We start from the raw sequence: 27,628 nt of genomic DNA on the forward strand, positions 1-27,628 counted from the left end.
TAGACTGCCTTTGTCACTTCATGCTGGATTCCTCCAGAGGATGTGCTCTGTCTCTCTCTCTCTGTTTCATCGGGTTTATTGAGGTATAATTTACGTTCAGTAAAATTCTCCCCTTTCTAGCGGTGTAGTTCTTTGAGTCTGACAAACATATACAGCCATGTAACCACCACCACAATCAAGATATAGAATATTTCCATCGTCACAGAAAGTCTCCTTCTGGCCCTTTGTAATCAATCTCCCCTCTCTCTCAGGCCCAGGCAGCCGCTGGTCCAGTTTTCGTTTCTGAGGTTTTATCTTTTCCAGATTGTCATTTGAACAGAGCATGTGACCTTTTGTGCCTGGCTTCGTACACTTAGCATAATGCTTTTTAGGTTCATCCATAGAGTAGAAAGTATCTGTACTTTAACACCCCTTTATTGCTACTATGATTCAATTGTCTAGACCACCACAATTATCTATTGCCCACTTGGTGGATGTTTGGGTCATTTTACAGTTTTTAATGATGGTGAATAAAGCTGCTGTAAACATTTGCATACAGTTCTTTGTGTGGACATATATTTTTCTTTCTCTTACTCCAGGAGGCTCTTAATTGTCAGTTCTGCCTTCAGTCTGCCTGCCAGTCAATCAATCCTGTGTTACTCAAAATGCTTGCTGAACAAACTTTTGAAAATTAAATCACATTTTAAGTGCTTGGGGAGGTATATTTAGAGATATTCTTTGGCAATTCTATTTGCAGTGTAGGCCATCACGTTATAATTTTTGCTCTACAGATTTGTATCTTCATTTCTTGGGTTTACTTAACATAGGGTACATCTTTTGACAGTTAAAAATTCAGAGATGCTTTCCACTCATGTGATTAATATTTCATTCCTGGGACAATTTTAATTTATTTTACCGCTTAGTACTTCTAATTTGTTATGATAAGCTTGCATACATATCCACTTCCTTCACCTTTCATCTCAAAATCGATAATGTCTGAAAACTGAACATTGAGCCTAATTTTTTGATGGCAGAACCTCTCCTGACCTGAACTCACCTGGTAGCTCAGGGAAGACCACGGCAGTTCGTGTGAACTGTCCCAGGCATGTGTACCTGGTGGGGGCACTGCCCTATGCCTGCTGCCCGTGTTACATCATATAGTAGAGGTACCTTTCTGAAATCTGGAAGAATAAGCATTTTGAAATGCATTGACTTTGAGAGATTTGGAGAAAGGGTTTGTGCTATCTTTGTCTGTGCCCTGCACAACTGCCCTGCCTGTTTGATAGAACAGAGTTGTGCTAGAGGATGATTTTCAGATTCTTTTCTGTGACCACACTAAGAAATCTATTTTATGTCATGATCCAGTATAGTGAAAATTTGTAAAATTTCAAAAAGCAATAGCTACTCTTACCACATGCAATGCACACCTATATTTTTCATTCCGTTTTGTTCCACTGCTTCATGTAAAAGAAAATGCTGGTTGATGGCCACTAAATTTATTTTATTTTGTTTATTTATTTTTGGTGAGGAAGATGTCCCTGAGCTAACATCTATACCAGTCTTTCTCTATTTTGTATGTGGGATACCACGACAGCATGGCTTATTGAGTGGTATGTAGGTCCACACCCGGAATCTGAACCCATGAACCCTGGGCCTCCAAATCTAACCATTATGCCACCAGGCTGGCCCCCTAAATTTATTTTGTAGTAAACGAGTAGTCATGACCTGCAGTGAGAAAACACTGGGCTGGAGAGTAATGTCCAACATGATATACAGTAAGCAGATATACTTGGAAGCAGATGAGAAGTTTCTTCCCGTTTTAGCTGCTTACTGTGAGCCATTCCCTGCAATGATGGCAAATGCTTATATTTCATGACATTTGCAGACTGTCCCATTGACAAATGATAACCACTCGGCCTCAGAAATATGTTGGGGGGGTAAGATTCATAATCCTCACATTTCAGGTCAAGCACACGGAGACCCCAAGACTATGTATCTGCCAATAACCTGGCATAAATCACTCACCTCCAGAGTGTGGACTATAGTTTAGACAGAGTAGATTTTTCTTGCTTCCCAATTTGCAATAATTTACAAATAATTTACAAGAGCTTTGCAAGCCAATTAAAGAATTACAATCGGAGTGTGTCAGTCAGGGTTCTGTGGGGGAGCAGAGCCACGCTGTTATGAGATAAAGAATTTATTCTAGGAAGTAGATTGTACACAGTTGTGGGCGGTGCTGGGGAGGTGAAGGTCCAAGAGGAAAGTGGAGGTGAGCCAGTCCATCTGAGAAGTCAGGTGCGTCAGCAGGTGGAGGGGGTGCTGCTGGGGTGCTCGTGGACAGGTGCTCAGGGAGCTCTGTCCTCTGGGCAGCTATTGCTTCTCTGGATCTGCAGCCCAGCATCAGGTGCTGGGCCAGGTCTGCTGGGCCTGGCAGCCAGCTCTTGGGAAGAAGGGCTGGGCATCGAGTGGAGGAGAAGCAAGACAAGCAGAACGTAGCCCATGCCTCTTTGTCAGCCCCTCACTGCTTCCAGCTCTGAAGAGATCAGAAAGAATGGTCCTCCTTCACCTGCACGTTCCAGATCATGCACAGGTGTCTCTGGCCATTTCTAATTCAGAACCATGCAGGGTCAAGATTCTGGAAACAGCCCTCACCTTAACCAAACTGATGCAGCATAAGCCAGCACCTCAGAGGTTACTGCAAACTGCACATTATTGTTCTGCATACTTGTAACTGTTGCCGTCAAAAAATGTATTTTAACTGCATATGATTAATTTCTCTGGTTAGCAAAGACATTATAGTCACATAAATAATTCATATCAAAACAAAAAGATTTCTCAATCTGAGCTCATCAAAATACTCTGAGTTCTGTCAAATAGGGTGTGGTTCAGATTAATTCGCTGCTATTTTCCTTAAACATTTGCTTAGTGGTATTTTATTCCCAAGACAAGTCACAGACAGAGGAAGAACAAACACTGAGAGTACTTGGGAGGAATGCAAAGCTGGATTTGGAACTTGGAACGTTGCAGGTGACAGAAGTACCTGTGCGCATATGGGCTGACTCGAGCGTGTTCTCGTCTTTCCTTACCATCTCCTCTTTTTAAATCTCCCTGCTATCAAGAATCAGTGAGGTCCTTTTCCATCTTCCCTTGCCTCTGCATTTTTCTTTCCTTCCCCTTCCAATTAAGCATTTAGATATTGGTGTCCACAAACCACACAAGTTAGGAGACTCGGTGCCACCTTGAAGTCCCAGCCGCAGCTGCATACCAGGCGTCTGAGGAAGCAGGGTGATGGGTGGGGGCTGCAGGGAGATGTTGGTGAGAGCACCCCCAGTATGAGAAAGACACCCTCTACCAGGGGTTGCAGAAGTGGCAGGTAGATGAGGTAGCTGGAATGATTTGGAAATCAGTTACATTAAACAAAAAATTGGGCGTATAACTAAATATATTAAGGATAACAGCAGCCAGGTTTCTCACTATCTGAGCAAAGATTTGTAAGTATGGCAAGCGGAGACAAGTAAGAATTGTGAGGTGTTAAATTGAAACAGGAAGTATCAGAATGAACTCATGGGTTTTTAAAATTTGTATGCGCAGAAAGACATAGACATAGTTATAAATGTATATTTGTGTGTAATAAGATAAACACAAATATCTATTTCTTACCTCTGTCAAGGGAGAGGGCCGAGAAGCAATGAGCACGCCAAGCGTCAGACCTCTGAGCGCCCAGTTCTGAATACCATCTCCACTACAAATGAACAGGGCTCTTTGGAGAAATGGAACCCAGAGGAGAGAAGGGCTGGGAGCAGAGGGAATAGACGATGGGCATGAAAACCTTACTGTATCAGAGAGCAGGGGAACACCTCATTAGTGATAGGGGCATGTCACAGGGGCCAGCTTCCAGGGGCTCTTCCAACTCAAGAGCAATCTGAGCTTCAAAATAAATAATGGTTTCAAAGTGCAACCCATCCAGTAAAACAGGACTTTATGAATCCACACCGATATTAGTTAGCTAAGAATTAATTAATTGAAGATAAGGGGAAGTGCTTGCTTGCAGTAGAACACCAATTAATAATGATGGACATAGCTAATCACCTTTGGCAGCTGTCCTAATGGTAGTTGGTCCAGGCAGGAGTTGTTGAGGACGGCTAAGGGTGGTGGCTGGACATGGTTGAGGTGGGACACGTGGGGATCTTGTGCCCCCAGCTGGTGCACTGAGAAGAGCACAGCATCGTTTCTGTGGTACTTTGGCAAGAAGCATGAGCAAGGTTGAGGATCATCCTACGGAATGAAAGACTGCACTCACAGAGACTGTCAAGGGCGTGAAAGATGAAGAAAGAAAGACTGAGGAGCTGTCCCAGATGGAAGGAGACTGAGCAGCCATGACAGCCACATGCACCGCTGCTCGTGGGGGGCTCCAGGCCCAAAGGAGGACGAGACATTGTCAGCACATCTGGTGAAATAGGAGTGCATCCGTTATTGGGTGGTAGCGTTGTGTCAACACTGGTTTCTTGATTGGGAAGAGTGCAGGGCATGGCGGTAATGCAGGAGAGGGTCCTTTTTGGGGCGAGTACACACGGGTGTTGAGAGAAGGGGTGAGAAGAGATGGAGATATCTTATCTAGACTCATTGTACACAAATGCACAAAACACATCAGCACATGCCTTCTGCACCTGGACTGAGCTCCCGCTCACTTGATTTAGCTCATTTGCAGAGTGTGTGTGCATGTGTGTGCACATTTGTGTGCTCGCATGTGCGCTCTGATCATTTTGTCAGTCTCTGGGCTGCCTGTTCTGTTTACCCTTCCCTCTTGCTTTGAGTTCTCTTCAGATCCTGCATTTGTTCTCCACTGGATTCCTTGGAGCTGACATTGTGAGTTTCTAAACTCACACACTTGAATAGGAACAAACACTGGTTCTTTTTTCATCCCAGCACACCCCACTGTCCTCTCCCAAGTCCAGCTTCTGCCACTCACTCAAAATTTGCCCAGCAGCAGGGGGCAGAGGGAGGGGCACAATAAACTTCTCCATTTATTGTCACACCCTGATGGGGGAAGTAATATTTTCTTCTTTTTATAACTTAGGAAACTGAGACGTTAACTTGCCATTTGTTCAGATAAAAGCAAGTGGCTCATAAATATTGACCAATACCTCTCTGAATGCCTTGGCATTGACCTTTAAATGTTCAAATGACATTCAAAGTCCTCCTTGGCCTGGACCCTGGTACCTTTCAAACCTACCTCCTACCGTTTGTTCTCATCTTTTATATCACAGCAAAATCAATTTTCTTACAATTCCCTGGACACACCATGCTGTTTCAGACATCCTTCAAAACCTATCTCACACTTCTCTGAGGTTACTGTCCCTATTATCCACTTGACAAATAGAGTTAATTATTCCCTCTTTTGTGCTGAGCCTTCAACATGCATGCAACGTTGCCTTCATCTGTCTGGGGAAATTGAGTTGCCCTGTATCATGCACTCCTACTATACAAAGACCTTGTTACGAATGGTCCCCGTGTCTCTCTCAGCACTGCCTGCCTAGGACCTGGCAAAATGCCTGTGATCTGATACTCATACATATTTGTTGAATTAAATTAGCAGAAATAGGGTTCAATTTGAGGTCTTTGAAGTCCAAAGTTCGTGCTATTTTCTTTACTCCATGCAATCTTCCAGTGGTGACACACAATGCCTCGCTTTTTTCTGGTCCAGTGTTTATGAAGAGGATAAATGTGCTACTCCGTTGCAACCACCCATTGCATGTCTTGTTTTCTTTTTAACAAAATTAAATTTTATTCATTTTCCCCAAGCTATTCAACTCAGTAATTTAAGCAGGAAGGAACATCTGATATGACACGTTGTGTTTATTGCCAGTGTCGTTTAAGGATGGAAATTTCTGGTTGTTTTTAATGTTGTCCTTATAACCCCGCCACCAACAGAACCTGGTAGCTCACCAGCTGGACAGTGTGACCAATGCTTTGTTTTTGACTTGGAAGGCAGACTACTTCAGGATGCGCGCCGGGTGGGGCAGCTGTTTTTATAAATGTTATGACAGAGTTTTCTCTTTTGTTATGAATAAATGACTTGGGGACTCCAAACAATGATCTATAGGAATTAGTGTTGTTGAAGGAGGACAGAATATCCTTTGCAAACTCGGAGAAAGTAAGTAAGAAAAAGCCAAATGCAAGAGGCAGGGCATAAGCAGTTCCCCAGCATGGAGTAGAGGACAACCAGAGAAAGTCCTTGGGTCACCACATTTGCATTTTTATCATTATTTTTGACAAGCAATAAGAAAGCTTTTCTGAGGGGGTTTCACCAGAACCTTTCCTTGGTGGTAGCCTTGTTGTGGTCGCAAAATAAATAAAAGTGAAGCAAGTGAGGAGCTCTCAACTGCCTGCAGAAGTTGACAAGAGGTGAGACTGGCGGACAGAATGTATGACCTTTTACACGAATGTTACTATCAACAAGTTCAAAAGAGCACACGTGTTATTTTTGATTGGGACAGTGTGGAAGAGAAGGGTGAAAACTCAAAGTGATTGAAACTGCATCTGTAAAGATCCAGAAGTTGGAATGAATCTGTCACTGTCATAGGATGGGGAGGAGCCTGGAAGAAGGGGTACAAGTTTACAAGGAACAATAACTAAGGTTGAGGATGGGGAGCCTTGAACTCCAGGTGGAAGACTGTGGATTTGATGCTATCAGATTTAGGGTAGTTTTTAGAATCTTTCCCAGGAGAGTCACATGGCAGAGGGAGTGAGTTTTATTGTTACTGTTTTAGGGTTTTGTTTTATTTTGTTTTTTGTTTGTTTTGATATTTTGATAGCAACAGTGGTATGCTAGTACATGTTGAACAACCAGCTCTCTGGGGTGAAAGTACCTGATTTGCAACTTTTGCCAATTTCCATGACATAAATACTCCCGATGTGGTCAATTTCAAGCTAGTAATATATTGTTCCTGAACACAGAGCTGGAACCCACCAGCTCCAGCACACTTCTCAACAGCCGAGCGCAAGGGGGCGAAGACGAGACAGTCCCCTTAGCCCTCGCTTCCCTTCTCTTCTCTTCCCTTCTGGGAATGTCCTACCTCAAAGCCAGGACCTTCAGGCTCTCCAGACTGACCCTCTGCCTCATAAATTACAGAAGTGAAAAGCCTGCAACACACTGGTATGGGAATGAAGTGTGTGTGCTCCAAATGGAAAGTAGCAACTTATATCACATTGAGATAAGTGGGTTAAAATATTCCAGCAGAGTTGGAGCTTTAAAGTACTTGACACAAATCCAGCCACTAATGTAAAAAAAGAAATTATCAAGAAAATCCTGCACCAACTTATGCCTTTAGATACTTAGAAATTGGCATTTAATTGCTATTTTAGAATTTTATCTAAATTCACAGAACTGAGTTAATTCTTTCACTTCTCTAATGCATCATCAACTGGGGAACCCCTTGATTTGAATACTGAAAGTAATTCTCTACAAATGTTGCCTTTCTTTCCGGAGTTTCTAATCTAAACCTTTTTCCATTTACATCAAACATATTAGTCTTGCTATACATAACTTGCTATATGAGGTAGATTTTAAATAAAAAGAAAGCCTTGGTATGTATTTTTAAGACATATGTGGGAAGCAGTTGAAATCAGAGTCCTATCTCTTTCATTGTTTTTACTATTAGATACACATTCACTTTGTCTGCTCTTAAAGTGATTTATTAAATCTGAGTGACCAATGGACCTGAATTAGATAGAGTCATATTTAAGAAACTTAAGAAAAACAAAAGTAGACTCCTAGTTCGTGAACTTCAGAGGCCGCCAGAGAACTAGGTACAACCATTTCAATAGTTCATATTCATTTACATAATGCTCATTTGATATTTTAATCATTTTATTGGAATTCAATTGAAATTTACCTTCCTACCAACTCTAAACCTAAGGACTTGCTCCCCAAAAGACTGGCCTGAATGGAATTGTTTGTTTTGGGTTTTTTTTTAAAGATTGGCACCTGAGCTAACAACTTGCCAATCTTCTTTTTTTTTCTGCTTTTTTTCTCCCCAAGTCTCCCCCATACATAGTTACATATTTTTTAGTTTTGGATCCTTCTAGTTGTGGCATGTAGGACGTAGGACGCCGCCTCAGCATGGCCTGATGAGCAGTGCCATGTCTGCGCCCAGGATTCGAACCCGTGAAAACCTGGGCCACCAAAGTGGAACACGCGAACTTAACCACTTGGCCATGGGGCTGGCCCCTAGAATTGTTTGTTTTTGAACTTCTGAAGATGACTGTGGTTGTGTTCATACCTGGATGCTCCTTGTTGGCAATACCTGAAATGCCTGTTTCTTCTTTCCTGGTCTCATCTCAATTTCACTGCCTCCTTATTTTGGATTTTTCTAGTCAAAATAAAATTTTAGAGTTGGGAAGACACTTAGAAGTCATTTTGTCAGTGAGAAACCAAAACTTAAGAAAAATAAAGTGGTTTTCCCATGAATATACACACCTGTCTCACTTCTTCTCTGGACTTTGACAGAAGGGTAGTAATTGAATTTGATCAATGAGTAAATCAGACCAAATATAATCATGGCCATTATGGCGTCAGTTGGTCATTACCTTTCCCAGGCAAGGTAAGTGACTTAGTGTTTTTAACATATGTTCTACACGAGGAATTCCAAGCAGTATGACTGTTTCAGCTTTGAAAAATAGTATGAAACATTAAAGAGATACTTTTGTACCACTAATCAGCTTAAGAACTTGAACGTTACCGACACAGGCGATTGCATCCCCCTGCCTGGGCCCGGAAGTAGGTATTTGTCATTTTCATGTAGTTCTTTGTGGACAAATCCCTAAGCGATCTATATTCTGCACATTTGCTACTTTTTTTCTTACTCAACACCCATATTTATATATGTAGATCTAGGTGACATGTATTCGCACTAATTTATTGATTCGTAGTATTTATTTTATTTTATGGATATATCCTAATTTAACCTATTCATTCTCCTCCTGATGGATGTATAGGTTATTCCCAATTTCTAGCTTCCTCAGCTCCCTTTCAAGAGGTGTAATCGCTCTGAACAAATAAGATCAATGTGACTGTAACAAGATTGGAACAGGAATGTTTGTCTATTTAAGAGAACATGATGTGCTAAGCAGCTTAGCATATGCTTTTACATATGAGAAATGTAATTGTTACATGTCTCAAAAGCAGCACTATCTAGGATAACATTTTATGGGAAAATGTATACATCTATCTGATTAATTTATTAAAACGGGACTTCTACTCAAAACCTGGTTAGCCTGATTCCAAATGCAGAATTTACTCCAAATAAAATTTAATTTATTGTTAAAAGCCCTTTAATGTATACTTATAATTAGTTTAGAGAGCCTTACACATATATTTACTCTATGCCATGCACTATTCCTGGACAGTCTAATTTGCTGTATTGACTTTAGCCAACATATGTGAGAAGAAAGCTCTCCAATCTACCCCTTCAGCTGGGACTCCACTCCCAGACACAATCCAGTGTGGCTTCCAGCATGAACTATTACCTGTGCACCTAAATGTCCTAACCACACCTCACACTTAGCATGAAAGCACCACTTCCACACCTCACCTCACGAAACCAAATCACCATCTCTTCCTCGGTCCCAAGTTTCCTTCATGATTATGTTCCTCCTTTACTCCAAATCCCTCAGTTCTGGTTATATTAATTCTTTGCCAAAAGTTCAAGCCAAGTAGGACCTGACTGTAACCCATCTTTCTGCCTTTATCTCCCTTGCACACCTTTGTAACCAATGTTCAGTGCCCAGAGACAGTGCCTGGCACATAGTAGATGCTTAATAAATACTTTTTAAATGAATGAATAAAAAATTCTGCCAAATCAAGTGATTTAATCTTCAAAAGATACACTTCATATCTCTTGTTCTTGAAATGTTTTCTCCAATGTATATATTTAATAAAACTGAATATATATATTTTAAATTATTTATAATTTCCCACTTTGACAATTAAATCTTCCTGCCCAAATAACTGAGATGTTACTCATGACCTCCCCCGATCTCCAGCCATTCACTGGACAACAGCAATGTGTCTTCCCATTTGTGTTTGCACTTGATCTTCCCTGAACTAAACTACAGGGCCCTTTGTAGCAGACATCTTGTCTGATTCTTCAACAGTACTTTACACAAACTAATGTCGTGAGAAACAAAGAGTAAATATTTGGAGATAGCATTCATTCCACCACCCTTTACTCAGAGCGCACCCTGCTACACACACACACACACACACACACATATAGTGTATGTATATACATGCATACATAGTCCTCATGGATACAGAGAGGAAACAGACAGGAGGCTCTGTCAGGAAGATTTGTAAATAAGTGAGTGACGTAAATTGCTCCACATTTTATGATCGAATGTGTGCAAGTATGGCAGACATCTAAAGGAGGAAGTGGCCAATTCTGTTACAGGAAGGGTGGCGAAAGAGCTTCACAGTAGACATGTGGGAGGTGAGTCTTGAGAGATGAGGAGAATATAAAAGTATTGTGGGAGAAGGGCATCGTTGGCCAAGGGAAAAGATTGAACACTAGCCTGGAGGGAAAACACTTGCATATTCTGGGTATATGCATTCAGGATGGATGGCCTTTGAGGTACACGGAAATCACAGCAAGAGATAAGGCCAACAGGGCCTGGAACACAGAGGGCCTCGTAGGCTATGCTCAGGAAAATGGACCTTGCCTGTAGGCAGTGCAGTTAACATGCTCAACCTTATGCTTCTAAAAATTAAACTCTTACAGTAATGTGGAAGCCTGATTGGCAGAAGGGACAATCTAAGACAAAATAATAAAGATGCTGTTGCAGTAATCCAGCAGCCAGAACTGAGCTGTAGAGATAAGAGGAGGCGAGGTAAGAGAAATGTTTTTCAGTAAGAGAATGGCAGGGTCAAGATTCTGTCTTTATTGCTAGATTGACAACAGCACCATTTTTTGAGGTTAGGAATACAGGAGGGAGATCAGATTTTGGAATAAAGGTAACATTTGGTTTTGAAAAGCTATGGAAAACTGAAGTGAAGACATCTGCTAATGTGTCTCGGGGACACAACGGACTGCGTTTGTAAATCTGTAAGTCATCAGATAGATGCTGATTGGAGTCTGGGGGGTGGACATATCATTCAGGTTTCCATGTAGAGTTAGAAGAGAAATAAGTGGGGAGCAGAACCTTGCAGACTCATCAACATTTAAGGAGGAGGTGGGGAAGTGTCTGTTGGGTACAAAACAGCCCAGCATTTCTTAGGGGAATTTCCTGGCAATGTGAGATTTCAGGGATACTCACAGGTAGGAAAAGAACCAGAAGAGAGAGGTGAGAAAACCAAGGAGAGTAGATCTGAGAGCAGAAGGGATTGATCTTGCTTGTTAAATGCCGCACAGGGGTGGACCATAATGAGAACTAGCATGAGTTATTTGGGCCTTGCATCTGGGAGATCACTGGTAACCCCTAACAGTGCATTTTCTGAACAGTGTGGGTGAGGAAGCCTATTGCAGTAGGTAGGAGATGGACGAGGTGGGGACAGGTACAGTGAGTGCTGGCTATACTCAGAAGACAGCTCAGAGAAGAAGGTGCTCTCCCCCTAACTGTGCAGTTGAGCCAACCCTTTAACCTTTCTGCTGGTTGATTCATACAACCTGTAAGATGAGGAGATAGACTAGACTATTTCTGGTTCTCTTCCATCTCCGTAATTGCAATGAGTTACCGAGTGAATGTATGGATAGTTGGGTGATTGGATGAGGGAACGGAATGAGATGTCACTGACTTCTAAAATTGTTAAAGGCCTATTGAAAACCAAGTTTATAGGAATTGGCTACATATTAGTATAGTTTCCAAATTGTCCATTTATTTCCATCAAAAATCTAGACCAGTGAGCAGACTGTAATGCATCATTTCCTAAAACTGTGCTGTGAGCACTCGCTCAGCAGAATGTATTAGGCATTGGATAAAATGTTTAAGAATGGTTTGTGATCAAATAAATCTGGGAAACAGAAGCTTAAACAAACTCAAATTTATTGTTTTACTATAGAACTTCTCAAGTCCTTTACTGTAAGCAATGTGCATTGTGGTTTTTCTAACACTTAGTTGACTAAGATCTTTTTCTTTTATTTTGTCTTGTTTTGTTTTAATTCACACCATTTCTGAAGACTAGTGTTCTGATTACTGTACTTTAGTAGACACTGGTCTAAACAATGAAGAAGGAAGCTTTATCGATAAGATGGTCCCTAAGTGACATATCAATTAGACTATGACGTGTTCATCATACATGCTCTTCATTATATTCTTCAAAAGTCTCCTTGTTTCTGCAAGGGCAGTATTATGAATACATTGCTTTGTTAACTCAGCAAGCCAAGAGTAGTGGTTATAGATTAGCACCTCTGTGGCTGAAGGATTCTATTCTAAATTGGATCACAGCCCAACCCTGGATCCAGTAGCTGAATTCTATTGGGTGAAGTGATTGCTTTTGCAAACTGCATTCATTTACTCCCTTAATATAGGCATGCTGGGAAATGTCTCTTTGGGGACCAAGAAGCACAAAGCTGAGACTGTTGCCTCAAAGCGACTGTTTGCAAATCGGGAGCTTAATGGAGTCCGCAGGTGGGAGAGACTCCACTCTGGTTTCCTGAGTCTCTGTTGTGGTGCAAGAAGCTGCTGAGGCCACAGCTAGAGCTCTGGTGACCTTTCCTTTAAGAACTGCTTTCCCCTCTGCCCCGCTTGGTTGGTGCTTTTCATAAAATGCCACAGTCAGTTCGTTTTCTGTGAAAGAGCTCTGAGTCTATTCCCCGAAATCCACCCGAGGAGGACCAGCAGGCTCTCCTGACCTCAGCCCCACACAGGAAACACCCACCCACACCTGGCTTTTGTTCGCTGGTCTCCCTCCTTGATCCCCCTTTCCTCCTCATTCTCATGACATCACTTCTCGTTTGCTCTGTGATCATGCTAGCCATGCTTAAAAAGCATGCAACGAACCTCAACATTCTTCCTGTGACCAAATCAATCATCAGATGTCCTTATTATAAATTTAGTTTGGATGAAGCTTTCTTGATTGAATTCTCTTACTCTTACCCCAAATGAAAGGAATTGTCCGTTTCTTAAAACCTTTCACACAACCACGTTTGTCTTATTTATGGAGGTAAGGGGATCTGTCATTACTTTCATGCTTCTCTGTTCAGAGAAGTTTAGAGCCGTTTGTAAAAACAGAGCTTGTGCAGGGCACGCACTCTGCCAGATCATCGTTTGAAAAAGCCAATTAGACTGGTCTGAGGAATTTTTCCTATAACATTCTAGATTAGAAGACTTTTTACTTGAGATTTAACTTTTATTTATATTATAGTAAGAAATAGATGGAAATGTTCTAAGTGTACAGCAGTAGTGGACTAGTTAAATAAATACCGCCATCTGACCATGAGCATGCTGATGTCTAAACATCAGCAATAAGTTGTGGAAATTTTAGTGATATATTAAATGATCAAATCCGTTTCAAAACAATAGGTAAGGTATGAGCTTAGTTTTATTAACTCTAAATATGGGTGTCGATGCAGAAAGGGAGACTGAGGAGAAGGCCGTGTGGATGCAGCCATGAGAATGCAGTGGTTGACAGCATAAAATTTGGACTTAAAGGGAGCTGGAGTGTAATTCTGTTCTCACTCTGTCTGTGTGACTCTAGGGGAGTAAGTTTATATTTTGAAGACTTGGCTTTTCATATGTAAAAGGAGGATAAATAATAATGCCTAACTCTATGGTGGTTGGTTGGATTAAACAATGTGTGCCAAGCTCTTAGCGCACAGCAATTGCTCTGTAAGTGGTAGATATTACTAATAATTTTTTAATTGACCAAAATGTTAACAATGATTATCTCTAGGTGATGGGGGTCTTGCTGTTTATGATATTTTTATGTTTTTACTGAAATATATAATCTATACAATATAAATGATTATAGTATGTATTTAGTCACATAAAGTATATATAAAAAATATATCTTTATATGATATATATTCCTATCTTTTGCTTCCTGTCCCTAAACAAGTTTTATCTCTAATAAACAGTGACTCACTTTCATTTGACTCAAATGAGATGAAGAAGGCGTAGTGTTGTCTCTTTGGCACAGAGGAAGACCATGTGACCCTGAGAAGTCCTCCAGTGGAACTCAGCCAGGCAGTGTCATACTTGCCCTTGACCCCAAATCTAAGTTCATGGTTAATTCTCCAAGATTCAAGGAAGAAACGTACTAGATCTACCTTTCTTGAACAGTAGGGAAAACAATCAACCAAATACTTAAAATAATGACGAGTTCCTGGCATCAAAGATTACTTTAACGTCTCATTTTTCCCTTCCAGCTTTGATGTACATCGAAGGTAAAATATCTCCTAGCTGCTAGTAATGTCTAGTTTTTAACGGCTTTAGCTAGATTGCAGATACCTGTATCTGTACTCGACATGTGATTTATTTAATAACAATATAGTTCACTAGCCTATTTTAGGAGTGAGAATTGGTTTGGGATTCTTCATAATATTTCTGAAACTCCAGTGAAACCCTGGAACCCTCCTGAATTTTAGTAGATTCCATGAGATTCTGAGGTCAATGCAAAGCTTTCTGGTACCATCGAGGCAGAAACTGACATCTCTTATTCTAAATCATTAAGAAGATGCAAACACATTTTAAGACAGTTTAACCACAGAAATGTAACAGAAACTAAATTTCCTCTGCCTTCCTTTTCCCTCCATAGCTTAAAGGGAGCCGATGCTGGCAATGGGATCAGAGTGTTTGTACCTGACATCGGGATGTTCATTGCTAGTCTGACCATCTGGCTCGTCTGTAGGAACATTGTTCAGAAACCGGTGACAGAAGAAGCCGCACAGTGTAACCCGGAGTTTCAAAATGAAGAAGTGGTAAATCAGACTTCATGTATCTTCTTTCTTTGATTTCTGAGGGCCTTGACCCTTAGTAGCTTACGGAAGTGTAATAGTAATAATGAAGTGTGCATAGCGCTTTACGCTTTACCATGCTTGGCTCAAATGTTGACAGTTACTTCGCACAGCCCCCTCGTGTAGTCCTGATGGGCAGACATTCTCCTCCACACCTTGGCCACAAGGAGACAAGTCCAGGGAACGTGAGTGCTGCCCTCCTCCGTGGGGCCTTCAGCCCGAGGGCCAGGACTTGACTCAGTGTTCTTTTCACTCTCCCAGATATCATCTAGTATCATCTCAGATGTTTAGCCTTTGAAATTCACAGTATTATGGTCCGTTGGTCTAGATACCTTAGTTATTGCAAAATATTTAGAGAACAAGTAACACCAGGTAGTTTTAGGAGAGAAAAATTAATTCCACCTTGAAGGGAAGCTTTCTTCTGTGCACCTTGCTCTTCAGAGTGCAGTGTGTTAACCCAGCGTGCTTTGATCAAGCTACTTTAAAGCGCTCCAGAGAAAAAAATACATACACTTGGAGAAGTGTAAGATTTGGAAAAAGTAAAAATAATGAGTAAAATGTATGTTCATTTTTAGCTATGTTTTCTATTGGGAGGGTGTCAGAAGTAGCTGTTGGATCAGAGACTGAGTCAGACTTCACTCCTTGGCGTATGGGAGCATGTCAGACAACTCATCACCCTGTCCCCCGACCAGCCTCAGAACACTGCTTTGTTCTAATAACTGTACTTTCTTATGTAAGTTTAGGTGATATTGATTTAAAAAGTAATTGATTTAGTAATTGAAGGATGACATTTACAAAGAAAACAGTTACTAAAAAGACTTACTTTGAATATTTGACACAAGACACAACTACCAAATGTTTTCATTCATAAGCTTTGGCAAGAAATTAAACTTTTAAAACTGGAGTTAATTGAAATTACTTATTTTAAGAATGGTAACCACGAAGGTGTCAAAGGAAGAAAATTCAGAGTTACGGCAAATGACTTGGGTGCTTCACATGTATACTTATTAAAAACAAAACAATAAAGAAAGAGAGGATATAATTCAATAAGTCTATGCAAAATAGAAATGATATTATTACCTAAAATCCTTATGGGTAAAAGATATGCAATCACATTGTGTATCAATATTCTGCTATTTTTAAGGTAAACGTTAAAAAGGTACCTGGTCTAAAAAATAATTATATCAAGTTAGTAACTAACCACATCATGCATTCCAGTCTACGAACTGTACAAGGCTTGTCAGTGTCCCAAAACAGATAAAACCTATGAAAGCGCTTTTCTCTTCTTGTTGACTTTACAATTTTGACAGAAAATTAAAAATTTTAATATCCATTTTTACATTTGAATTTTATTTTATAATATTTACAGCTTTGAAAATAATCTGGCTTAAATAATCCTTACCATAAACTGTCCGAGTTCAGTGAAAGTAAACCTATTAACTCAAACTCTCCAGACTTAGGATTTTTCATTATTATTATTCATTGAGGCAAGATTGTTTTTCAATTATCCTCGTATTATAGATGGAGGGTAAAGGATATTTACTGGAAATTGAGTGGACTCTGAAGGCAGACTTGGAAGCTACCTAATAGTTGCTGTGTGATGTTGAGAAAAGTGATTTCTCTTTCTTCTTCTGCAAAGTGGAGATAATAAGAACCCCACGTCGCAGAGCTGTTGTGAGTAGGAAATGAAATGTCAAATAAAATCCCAGGCACAGTGCCTGCTCATTTGGATTGCTTGATAAAATGCTACTTGCTCTCCTCATGTTGTCTTCTCCAATTTGAGAGCAGTAGAGCAATTTCAAATGGAAGGTCGTCTTACGATGACAGAAAGTTGAGTTGGATGGTGTGTTTGAGGCCGACCTACTCAGAAAAGCATCCCTTCTGTGCCATTCGTAACAGACAACCACGAGTGCATTACAAAGCTTCTTATAGAAAGGACTTGTCTCCATGGACTAGGATAACCTACATTGACCGATGGAAGGTAACGGATGTTAGGTTACCATTAGGGTCACACATCTGGTGAAGAAGAGACACAAAGCCATTACACGGGTTAGTTCTGAAATCAAGTTTCCTTTCCTGACTTCACTCAGTTCTTAAAGATCGACTTATAGTACCTCTCTCCCACTTGAAATTTGGTTAAATATCTGTGCCCCATATTTTATTAATCTCATTATTTATTGATAACAATAAGGGGGATAGCACTCTAAATATTATTTATTTGGGGCTTTGAAAATAAATACATAAATATCGTATTCTGAGGTTGATTTTCCTCTCAGTTAAATTTGTTTTGGCCTAATTTAGCTATTAATTTCCATTCTCTTGGCACATTCCCACCCGCCAGGTGGCCCATGAGGAGCAGGCTGGTGTGACTCTTCTGAGATGAATCCACAAGGAAATATTTCTCACATGTGGATAATCTGGCTTAAGTCTGAAAATAATAGAAGCACACGGCCAAGAGAAGCAGGGGAACTTATTTTATTTTTGAAGGCCCAACATGCTTCCTGCCGCTTATAAATCTTAGTGTTGGCTCTGTAGATTGTTTGGTTTCTGAGGATCCTTTGTAAGAAGAGTGTTTGCTGGCATCGTTTCTTCCTTCATTTATCTCAGTGGAGAAATGGCAAGATTAATCCACTGGTGCCTGGGAGAATTCCTTTTCCAATCCAGCCTGGTTTTAAAGTAGCAACTAATCCCTGGGGAAGACTCGGAGTCTTCCCTAATCTTCATTGACTCACTAATGAGGCTTCAGTTTGCTGTTTTAAAGGGCACCACAAATCCGAGGACTGCCCCTGAGTGCCTTGGGCTGGGAGACGAGCCGGCGGTGAGAGTCTGCCTGGCTCCTGCATCCTACAGAGAACAGTCGACTCCTCAGGGACTATAAAAGGTTCTTTTTCGACTGACACATCTCTGGCCTTATCTTTCTATTAATTTTAATTCAGAAGCAGATCTAAAAATCATAACTGGGAGAAAGATTCCTATTCTCAAATCTTAAAAACATATATTGTTAATATGTATACATATTACTAAACCAAATTTATGATAAATGTTTGTTCAACCAGGAATTATAGTCATTACTTGCTCTGCTTAAAGAGGCATCTTCTAAAGAGTCTGACAAATCGAATGTGAAGGGTAAAAAGAATATTCCAGTGTAAGTCATCACCTGTCTGTTAAAAATTCAGGGATGCAAAATTTAGGTCCTGCTAACGTTATTTGGAAATTCATTATGAACTTTAAAACCTGCCCCCTCCTTTCTAATGTCTCATGTCCGTTAGGCTGCTGGGGCATCCGCCTGCTGGGCCAAAAAGTGACCGACTGGGCTATGCTTCAGATTTCAGCTCTGAGGTTCAAGTTACTAGTTTTTTTAGAAGAACAGGGAACAAGGAGTGGAAGAAGCCCCTCTTTTTATTGTCGCCTACTGAGCAGCATCCGACATCTGCTCAGTTCTCACCTGAGACTTAGTCGGCAGTCACCTGCTTTACACCCTCCAGCTCCTATTTTTTCAAGCACGCAGACACGATCCTCTGAAACACAGAGTCATTCAGAAGGGGAAGAAGCTGGATGGCTGCCCCCTGCAAACCTGGCCCTTCATGACTTTTGCCTCCTCTCAAGGTCACTTTCGGAAACTGGGCAAGAACTTACTGTTGCATGTCCCGCAAAGCGCAGCATACTTGGCCTGACTTCTCTGGGCTAAACACATTCACAATTTGAGCACAGCTTTTAATTCAAGTGATTTCAGATGCCATTAGTTTAAATAAAGAAAGTTTTTACTTGGAGGAAATCATTAGCCTATTATCTTCCAGAAAGCTTCAGGCAAGCTTCAGTGTTACAGTATGAGCCTCAGCATAACTGTTTATCGTGGAGACTAGTTAACTTGGGACCCATGACTAACTTTCTCCCCGCAGTGTCTTCCTGTTAATCTCACTGGACTCCCACGGGTCCTTTCCTCTGATAAAGACCCTCCTGGGGGGCGGCTGCAACAGTCGTTCAGAGGCAGCATCATCACAGAGGAAGGCAGGGATGTCTTGATGGGCATTGTGTTAACTGAGTGAACTTGGCCTCAGCTGGACTATCATATGTGCCTGATAGTAAAAATACCTTAAAGAATGAGCAATTAGGAAGTCAGTTCAAATATCTTTAAACTATTAAAATGAACCTATTACAAATTAAATATGCCTTCATTTCTGTCTAACCCATTTGTTAATTCACATAACATTTAATGGTGTGTACCAATTCTCTGATTTTTTTTAAGGAATCAAAGCTCCAAAGTAGCCTTTTGCCTTTAACAATATTTCTAGATCATGATTTTAGAAATTCTCAGAGCATTTTGTTCTGTCCTTGGAATATTCGATAGGCAATTTTGTTCATTTGAACTGCAAATAACGACAAAACACCCACATGGAAATCATGTTGGGGAATCAGAGAGCCCGTGTCCCTTCGGTGGGGGTGGAATAGTCAGGCAGGTGCTGAGATGAGAGGCACAGGGTGCCCACTGCTGCCACCAGCTCCAACACCAGAGGGTCTATGTCACCGCAGGAATCCCCGTCACTCCTCTGAGGGCGGTCGTGACTTCCATCCCTCTTTGAACTGTGGAAATATTACCAACTTAAAGCCAGGCAGCTCCCATGTTTCTTTCCACATCTTGGCTTTGCGTTTGGGGACAGGAGACACAGCTCCCGCCCTCCCTCACCCAGCCTTCCTCCTGACTTCCCATCCAAGTTCAGAGGCGCAGTCTCCACCCGTGGCTGGAGCCAGGAACCTGGTGTGACGCTTGATTCCTTGGACCCCTTCTCCATTACCATCAGCAAGTCCTATGGGTGCTACCTTCAAATTTTGTCTGAAATCAGCCTACTTTTCTCCATCTCCACTGCCGTGATCCCTATCCCGGCAACCACCGCCTCTCAGCTAGATCCTGAAATAAGTCTCCCTTCCAGCTTCCGTTCTCACCCTGTCCCACTCATGGGACACTAAGGCTGGATTCTGCCTGTAAAATTATCAATCCAGCTATACCCCTTCCCTAGATAAAACACTTTGTTGGATTCCCATTAAGTAAGAAGAAAATTCAAGCTCCTCACCCTGAGGGCCACGGCTCTGCAGGGTCTGGCCACTTCCTGCCTTTACGCCCTCGCCTGTGCTCCTTCCCACCCGCTTTGTGCTCAGAAGTGTCAGGCTTTTCCTTCTGCCCTGCCGTTCACTCCCTGCTCACTGCATGGCTGGTTCCTCCTCCATCATCAGGTCACGTCCTTCCCACGGAGGACTCCGCTGACCACCCTCCCAAAGTGAGTCCCCCAGATTCTCTCTCTCACTGTGCCCGCTCTGTGGTGTTGACAACACTTAGCACAACCTGTAATTAATCTGTTCTGTAATTCTGCTTTGCTTCCTTGTTGACTGTCTGTCTCCCTCCCTAGACTAGAAGCTGCACGAGGGAAAGGATCACGTCTGTCTTCTCTGTTGCAGCAAATCTTAAACTAGCAAAGTAACTTAAGATTGTACACATAGTAATACTCATGTACTTGTCGAGTTAACTGAATGAGCACGATTGAAATAGAGGCTTGCGCAAAGCAATCCCAAGTGTGAAACTAACGTAAGAAGGCAGAAGGGTCAGCCTTGGGCCAGGCTTGTCAGCAGCCCTGTGTCTCCCCAGACTGCCAGAGGATTTAGCAGGGCCGGGGCGGCCCCCACCTGCCTTGACCGATCTTGCTGCGACAGCAAAGGGGTAGTCTGCTTATCTGGGGCCAGGCTTATTTACTCAGCACCTACTATGTGCCAGGATAGGCAAAACTACCCATCATGTTTTATCTTCTGACTTTGCTTTCCAAGACCTTTGTCCTTTTTTCCATTACATTTGCTTTGGGAATACTTGGAACAGGGCCTTCCAAATCCCTGTAGTCAGATGCAATCCCTTTTTCCTCTCAATGTTCTAAAGCTCTGATATACTCATTTTATAAACAGTTGTGTATTCCTGGTTTCTTTCCTCTGAGTGACTGCAGACCTCTGGGGTCCCACGGTGGATCCACATTTGTGTCCCACCCTAGACCTGGCTCAGTGTTCAGAGACAGAGCTCAGGCTCCGTAAAGAGGTTCCCGATGGGAGGGAGGAACAGGAAAGGATGGACGGGGAAAGAATGCTGTGGATTTCAGAGGAGCTACAGCACTGCCCAAACTTTTGACATTTTAATAACAAAGATATGCATTTTCTTTGCATCTTAGTCCATCGCAGGCAATTATATGGGTCCTTAGCTGGGATTCGGGGCCCATCCCAGACCTATAAATAAATCAGACTCTCTGGCAGGCAGGGGAATGCGTGAGGTGGACCTAGGACTGTTTTTCCTAAAGCCCCGCGGATCCTGCTGTCCCGGCTGAAAACCACTAACCCAGTTGGTCACTGTCTGCCTGTTCAGATTGTCTTCACCTGCCCTTTATTGACCTTTCATCACTCTGTAGAAGGTGGTTGAAAGCATACGTCTATCTATATGCTCCCTTTTCCAAATGAAACAGGGCTCTTATTTTGGAAAATTAATCTTCGTAAGACAAATGTAGAAACAGAATGCAACATTTGGTGTGTCTGTACAATGCTATCACGTTAGGTTTGCACAACATACGTGACACCATGCAAACAAGTCCCTCCTCCGCCTCCGCCTGCCGCCTGCCGCCTGCCCGGGAGCGCTGTGAGGCCGTTTATCTTCAGCTGTGACTCACAACACTTGCCTTTTCCTTCCTTGGGCTCTTCTGTTGAGATGAACCCATTCTGTTAAGATAAATTGTTAACTTTTAATAATAAACAATGAATAAACAACTAGTGACACTTTAGAAAAATGCTCCCTCTGCCTCCCAGATCTTTTGGCTCCTTATATGTGACTGTGATACACTCCCATTGAAATGTTTTAATAGCTTGGTTTTAACCATGAAGAAGAGGAAAATGGATTCAGTGCATAAAAAGCTCTGGTCTAATGTCTAAAGGTTGACTGAAACCTGAAGGAGGTTCTACAGATGAATTACTTCAATGTATTTTCCAATTAAAGAGTCAGCCTACGATATGATTCAAACAAAATATGGCAAATTTTGCCTAGTCACCTGAATGTAGAATTATGACCAGGGGTTGCAGGTGTCAGCCAGCGCGTGGGTTCTAGGCTGGCTGCTTCACACTCACCCAGAGCCGCTCTTCAGTCATTCAGACTCCCAGGATTCGCTCCTCCAATTTCTGGTTTAGGAAGTTTGAGGTGGAGTTCGGTAATCTGTCCTCCTAAAGACTCCAGGCCATCCTTAGGATTTCTTCCAGCCCACATCGAATCTTTTAGTGCTTGGGGGTAAAGAAAAGCGGATGTTTGGGTTCTACAAAAGTAGTTTATTGCATCTTCTCATTTCAAAATTGAGCGGAAACTGCTAATTCAGTGCATTATGGGGATGGGGCCTATGGGTGACAGGCAGTTGTGGGAAGACATGAGAGGTAGCCTTGCCTCTCGGCCTGATCCAAGATCCGAGAATAGTAGGACCTTGCACATGGATGATTCCAGCGCACTTGGAGCTTCCTCATGTGAAATGAGAGATGATCCCGTAGTACATGCATTTTGAAGTCAGGAACTTTTAAAGAAGGTGAGTTAAAGCACTTTGTTTCTTCAAATAAGTTTTAGATTTTTGACATGGACAATAATGATATGGAATATTTTGTTTGTTTTTTTCAAAACTGTAAAGGGTTCTCTTTGTCCTCAATTTCTGAGATAGCTCAGAAACCAGGGGAATTCAGTCTTTATTCACAGCTCCTCCTCCTTAGCTTGGCTCCCAGAGTCCAGCTGCGTTCCAGTGCAGGGGCTGATCACCACTCCAGCAACAAGGCTGCTTGTTAGTAAATATGTTAAGCGACTCGAGGCTCTTCCAGAGCGTCGGTGTTTATGCTTCACCAGACAAATCTTTTAGGGGGAGAGAGCCCGCCCGTTCATAAGCCAGCCGGCCGTGACTAATGGCAGTTCTGGCCCCAGCCTGGACTGAGGGGCTCACAGAGGCAAACCCCGTCTCACTTTCGGCTCTCTCAGCTTGGCAGGTTTAGAAAGCATTTCCAACTCAGGGCGTCAGGGATTCTGGTACAAAAATGCTCAAAACTTCAAGTGCATTGGAATGTTTATAAAAATCACCGGGGCACCAGTCCCGCCTAAGAGAGGTCAGGGAAATGCATTTGTCTAACCTCACAAAGGTTGTTGACCAGAGATTTCTATTTGATTTAATCTACATCCGTAGCAATTCTATAATTGAATAATAAGTCATTTATTATGAAAGTTACACATGTGTTTCTGACAGTGACCCAAACAGCTCTAGCTGTGTTTTCTCTCCCTATCTCCTTTTTTAAGTACGGTGATTGAAGGTTTTGGCCAAACTTCCTTCCTCAAGGAGGATTATTAATGTGTCAGTCACCCATTGTGAGGGGGATATTAAGCAACAGATGCTCCATGAGCAGATTGTTCGTATGTGGATGGCATGTGAGTGCCAAAGCAGGGGCTTCACTGGATCAGCCACCACAGTGACACTGCTGGGGGAAATGAAGCCGCCTGTAAGCCGGGCCTAAGCCTGGGGAAGGGATCTCCCAGGGTGAGAACAGAGCCTGTGGACTCTGGGTAAGTTTGGGGAGATGGACTGGTCCCAGGGTGTGGCAGCACCTGAGAGGCAGCAATCTCTGTATTTTTTCCAGGTAATCTCGTTAGACCCCCAACTTTTAAAACCATCCATATGCCCGTGGACCTCAAATAGACCTCCAGGGCGTCAGCCCAGTGGCACAGAAGTTAAATTCACATATTCTGCTTCAGTAACCTGGAGTTCACCCATTCAGATCCTGGGTGTGGACCTATGCACTGCTTGTCAAGCCATGCTGTGGCAAGCGTCCCACATATAAAGTAGAGGAAGACGGGCACAGATGTCAGCTCAGGGCCAGTCTTCCTTAGTAAAAGGAGGAGGATTGTCAAAAGATGTTAGCTCAGGGCTAATCTTCCTCAAAAAATAAAAAATTAAATTTTAAAAAAAAATAGACCTCCAGTTCCCACCTCTCTCCAACACTCTAGATTCCTATACTAGCTGCCCTCATGATGCCTCCCGCAAGAATGCCGGAAAGCATCTCAGAATTGAATTTCCCAACCCCCTCCACTCCTGGGTGTCCCCATCTCATCAATAAAAACAAAAATACAGGAACTGTCTTTGGTTCTCCTCTATCCCTCCTCCATCCACAATAAATTTATCAGCTAGTCCTGCTGACTCAACCTCCAAGATAGACTACAAAGGCAGGAACCTCCTTCAGCTTCACCAGCTCCCCTCTCCTCAACCATAGCTCTGGTCTCTGGTCTCCCTGGGAGTCACTTTGTGAAACAGATCATGTCGTATCCCTCCCTCGGTGGAGTGGTTGGCAGTCAAAGTCCTATTAGAGTGGGTTCAAGAGAAATTAAGTGTAGGGGGAATGGCGCCATGCATCCAGCCAAGTCTTGGAGAGTTTCTCTTTGAGAGGCAAACGTGGGTTGGGAGGGTTGTGTTTTCCTAAGGTGAGATGGTGAGACGTGTTTGTTTGTTGATGGGGTGATCCGGGAGAAAGGGAGCATGAGATGATACAGGAGAGAGGGAAGGATGACCAGAGCCATCCTTCTCCCTGGTGTCCCAGCACGTGCAGCTCATCCACAGTCACAGGAGGGGGGACCCAAGTGCCTGCTCCACAAGTGGGCTTTAGGTAGATGGACTGATGTACTGGTCAGAGCTCGCCCCTCTTCTCTCAATGTAGTAGGAAGAGGGTCATCAGCTGACAAGGAGAAAGATGACTTTGCGGAAGAAGCAGGTTTGGGGACACATGTCTTCTTTCTGAACGTACCATAGAGCCTTTGACCAGCTCTTCCCTCAGTCTCACATGCTCTTGCCTAGGATTTTCACATGGCCTAGGATTTTCCATTGCCTAGGATTTTCACTGGTGACTGTGACATTCAAGTCTTAGCTTAAATGTCACCTCCACGGAGAGGCTCTCCCTGACCTCAGGATCTAAAATAGCCACCCTGTCACTACACTCACATGACCCTATTTTAATTCTCTGAGTAGCATTCATTACTCTGAGATATTTAGCTTGTTAATTTTTTGCTTGTTTACATGTTTATTGCTGTATCTCTTGCTAGAGATACTAGCACACACTAGGCTCTAAACAGATAGAAAAATCTTTATGAATAAGCTTGAGGCATTCCTTTTCCTTCAGGGAGGAAAAAGAAAAATGTGTCGTGATGGAATACAATAGAACCCAATTTGGATGTATCAACTTGAATAAGCCTGGGATTAAATCCCTGAGAGAGAGAGAGAGAGTGGGAGTGTGTGCATGTGTGGAGGGTGGGGGTACACCCTGTAGCCTTGGCTTCATCATTAGCCAACTTAAGTCACACGTGGTCTGTACCCCCCTGGGCAACAGAAGATCTCTGCGTCCCCAAGGCCACTCAGCATGTGTGGGACTTGCCTGCCTCCTCCAGTGAACTTGGCATAGTTAGAGATGAATATTATGTAAATATCTGAACTAAGTGTATCAGGAAAGAACCTTTAAAGTGGGAGCATGGAGAGGCAGAGCTCCACTCTGAACCCTTAAATAGCGTCTGAACTGCGCTGAAAGACCCTCTGGCTCTGCCGCCAGCTGCAGGCCTTTCGGTGGGGCTGGAGATCCGAAGTTTGTTGGCCTAGGGACAAATGCGAGCAAAGTGTCATGCATCTAAAGCAGCCTCCTTTTGTCTTAAGGTTTATATTTGTAGTTCTTTTGAAAAAATCCTCACCTTTCTAGGGAAAGATTCTAAGTAGTCCAAAAAAATTCCTGTGTATTGTTTCAAAACAAAAACACCTTAGTCTACCCATTTTGAAACAATCCGCGGAAAAATGTGTATGTTCTGTACATGTGTTTCTTCCCTAAATCTCTAAGGATGGCACATAGCTGCTGAATGGTCCAGACTGAAGCAGTATATCATTCTCTGAAAGGAAAGGCAGGAAGCGACTGTATGTTTAGCCATTACCCCGGGACCACTCATCCTCCCAAGGTCAGGAAACACTAAGATAGTGAGCAAAGATAAACTTCAGGAAGACAAGGGATTTCCTAAGCACCGACTTGGCCCACCCTTTCAGTTAAAAGCCATGGATTCTGTAATCAAATCTTGGTGCAAACTCTGGAAATTTGAGGAACCAAATCCACACTGATGAAAGCTAACATTATTAATAGATGTTTCAGACAGTTTCTTCCTCTGCCTGTAAAGAGTGAGCTCTCGCAGGTAAGATGCCATGCTGTTAGGGACCCTGTGATTAGTGATGTTTGCTGTTTACTCCTTCAGGAAAGATCAAAGTTACCTAGGCTTTATAGGAACTGTCAGAGACCTGGAGGGCCTTTGGTGGTTGTCTGCATTTTTTTTCCTGATTTGTGAAATTCACCTCATTGACGGACCCATAAATTACAAACCATATAATCTGCCAGGCTGATGGGCAGAGTTCTGGACTGCAGTGTTTTCTGTTTTTCATTTATTTAGGCTGGAGGAGAAAAAATAGATCCAGAAGAGGCACTGATCTATGAAGAGGATTTAGATGAAGGAGATGGTGTTGGAGGAGAGTTGGAAGACAGCACAAAATTAAAAATGTTCCGCAGGCTTGCCTCTGTGGCTTCCAAGCTTAAGGAGTTTATTGGAAACATGATAACCACCGCTGGAAAAGTTGTTGTGACAATTTTACTGGGGTCATCAGGTGAGAGTTTCTGCGTGGAACACACGTAGCACTTTGGTGAATAATGACTCCAAAATAATAACTATAGCTTTTGTAAAACTAGCCACGTGTACAACCCACACACACACAAATAGTTTTCTCTGTTTTGTTCTAGTTTTTATGTTTTTAGATGATTTCTGTTAACCTCTGTAAAACAAGCTTTCTCCATATCTGTTAAGTGACCTCATTTTCTATGTGTAAATTACAAACACAACTATCCTTCTCCCGTGGAGCCTACGAATGGCGATTGGCTGCAGTGGACAAGCTGAATGTGCCCATCGCGAGCGGCACATGTGTGTTCTGAAAGCACGTCTGTTTGCACTGAGTTGTTAGTGATCTTAATTTAACTCTCCAGGATATACTATTTTTCTTACTAAGTTAGATTGTAATCTTCCAGCATAGACACTCACTTCCTTTAAATTTTGGCTACAGACTGCTTATTCCATAATAATGTTATCTTGGTTTCCCCCCTCCTTCCATTCCACTCCTGAGCTACTGTGAGGTTTACTCCGTGCTGTTTACTTGAAATGTCACGAGATGAAACCACTTAACTGCTTTTTAATAGGAAAATAAAAAAGTGCAAAAGAGAATAGAATTTCTCAAGGAATATAACCCAATATTTTAACAAGGAGTCATTTCAAAATGCCATGCAAAAATGTTTCTAAATGCCTATAAGGAATCATGTCATTGTACGTTTCCCTTGTTGGTGATAGTGCAGATCAGAGTTTGTTGGCAGGACAAAGTCTCAGTGAGACTTCAGCTGCCACACAATGGAATGTTCTTACAAATCCTGCTTAGCCAAAAGAATCATTTTTAATGATTTTATGTCATATAATGTCATTTTATAATGATTTTTATAAGTCGTTATAAAATATGGTATCAGGGAAAGTTGGAGTGGACGTACAGCTATCCCTGAAAAATGTGGGGGCAAAATAGAAAGGTGGAAACAGGCCAGTAAATGTGCCAAGT

The 27,628-nt window shown here is 42.2% G+C and overlaps 1 protein-coding gene across 4 annotated transcripts in view; it reads left to right on the plus strand.

The window, feature by feature from the left end:
• PIEZO2 (piezo type mechanosensitive ion channel component 2) overlaps positions 1 to 27,628 on the plus strand; it is a 418,746-nt gene that overhangs the window by 229,095 nt on the left and 162,023 nt on the right. For all 4 annotated transcript variants that reach the window (XR_006889979.1, XM_046670819.1, XM_046670820.1 and 1 more), the window contains exons 5-6: positions 14,732 to 14,894; positions 26,431 to 26,641. Coding sequence is in view for 3 of the 4 variants with exons in the window: in XM_046670819.1 (XP_046526775.1) it covers positions 14,732 to 14,894; positions 26,431 to 26,641 (374 nt within the window). In the remaining variant the exon portion in view is untranslated. The remainder of the gene's footprint in view (positions 1 to 14,731; positions 14,895 to 26,430; positions 26,642 to 27,628) is intronic.

This window comes from Equus quagga, chromosome 9, assembly GCF_021613505.1.
Source record: "Equus quagga isolate Etosha38 chromosome 9, UCLA_HA_Equagga_1.0, whole genome shotgun sequence".
Taxonomy (NCBI): domain Eukaryota; kingdom Metazoa; phylum Chordata; class Mammalia; order Perissodactyla; family Equidae; genus Equus; species Equus quagga.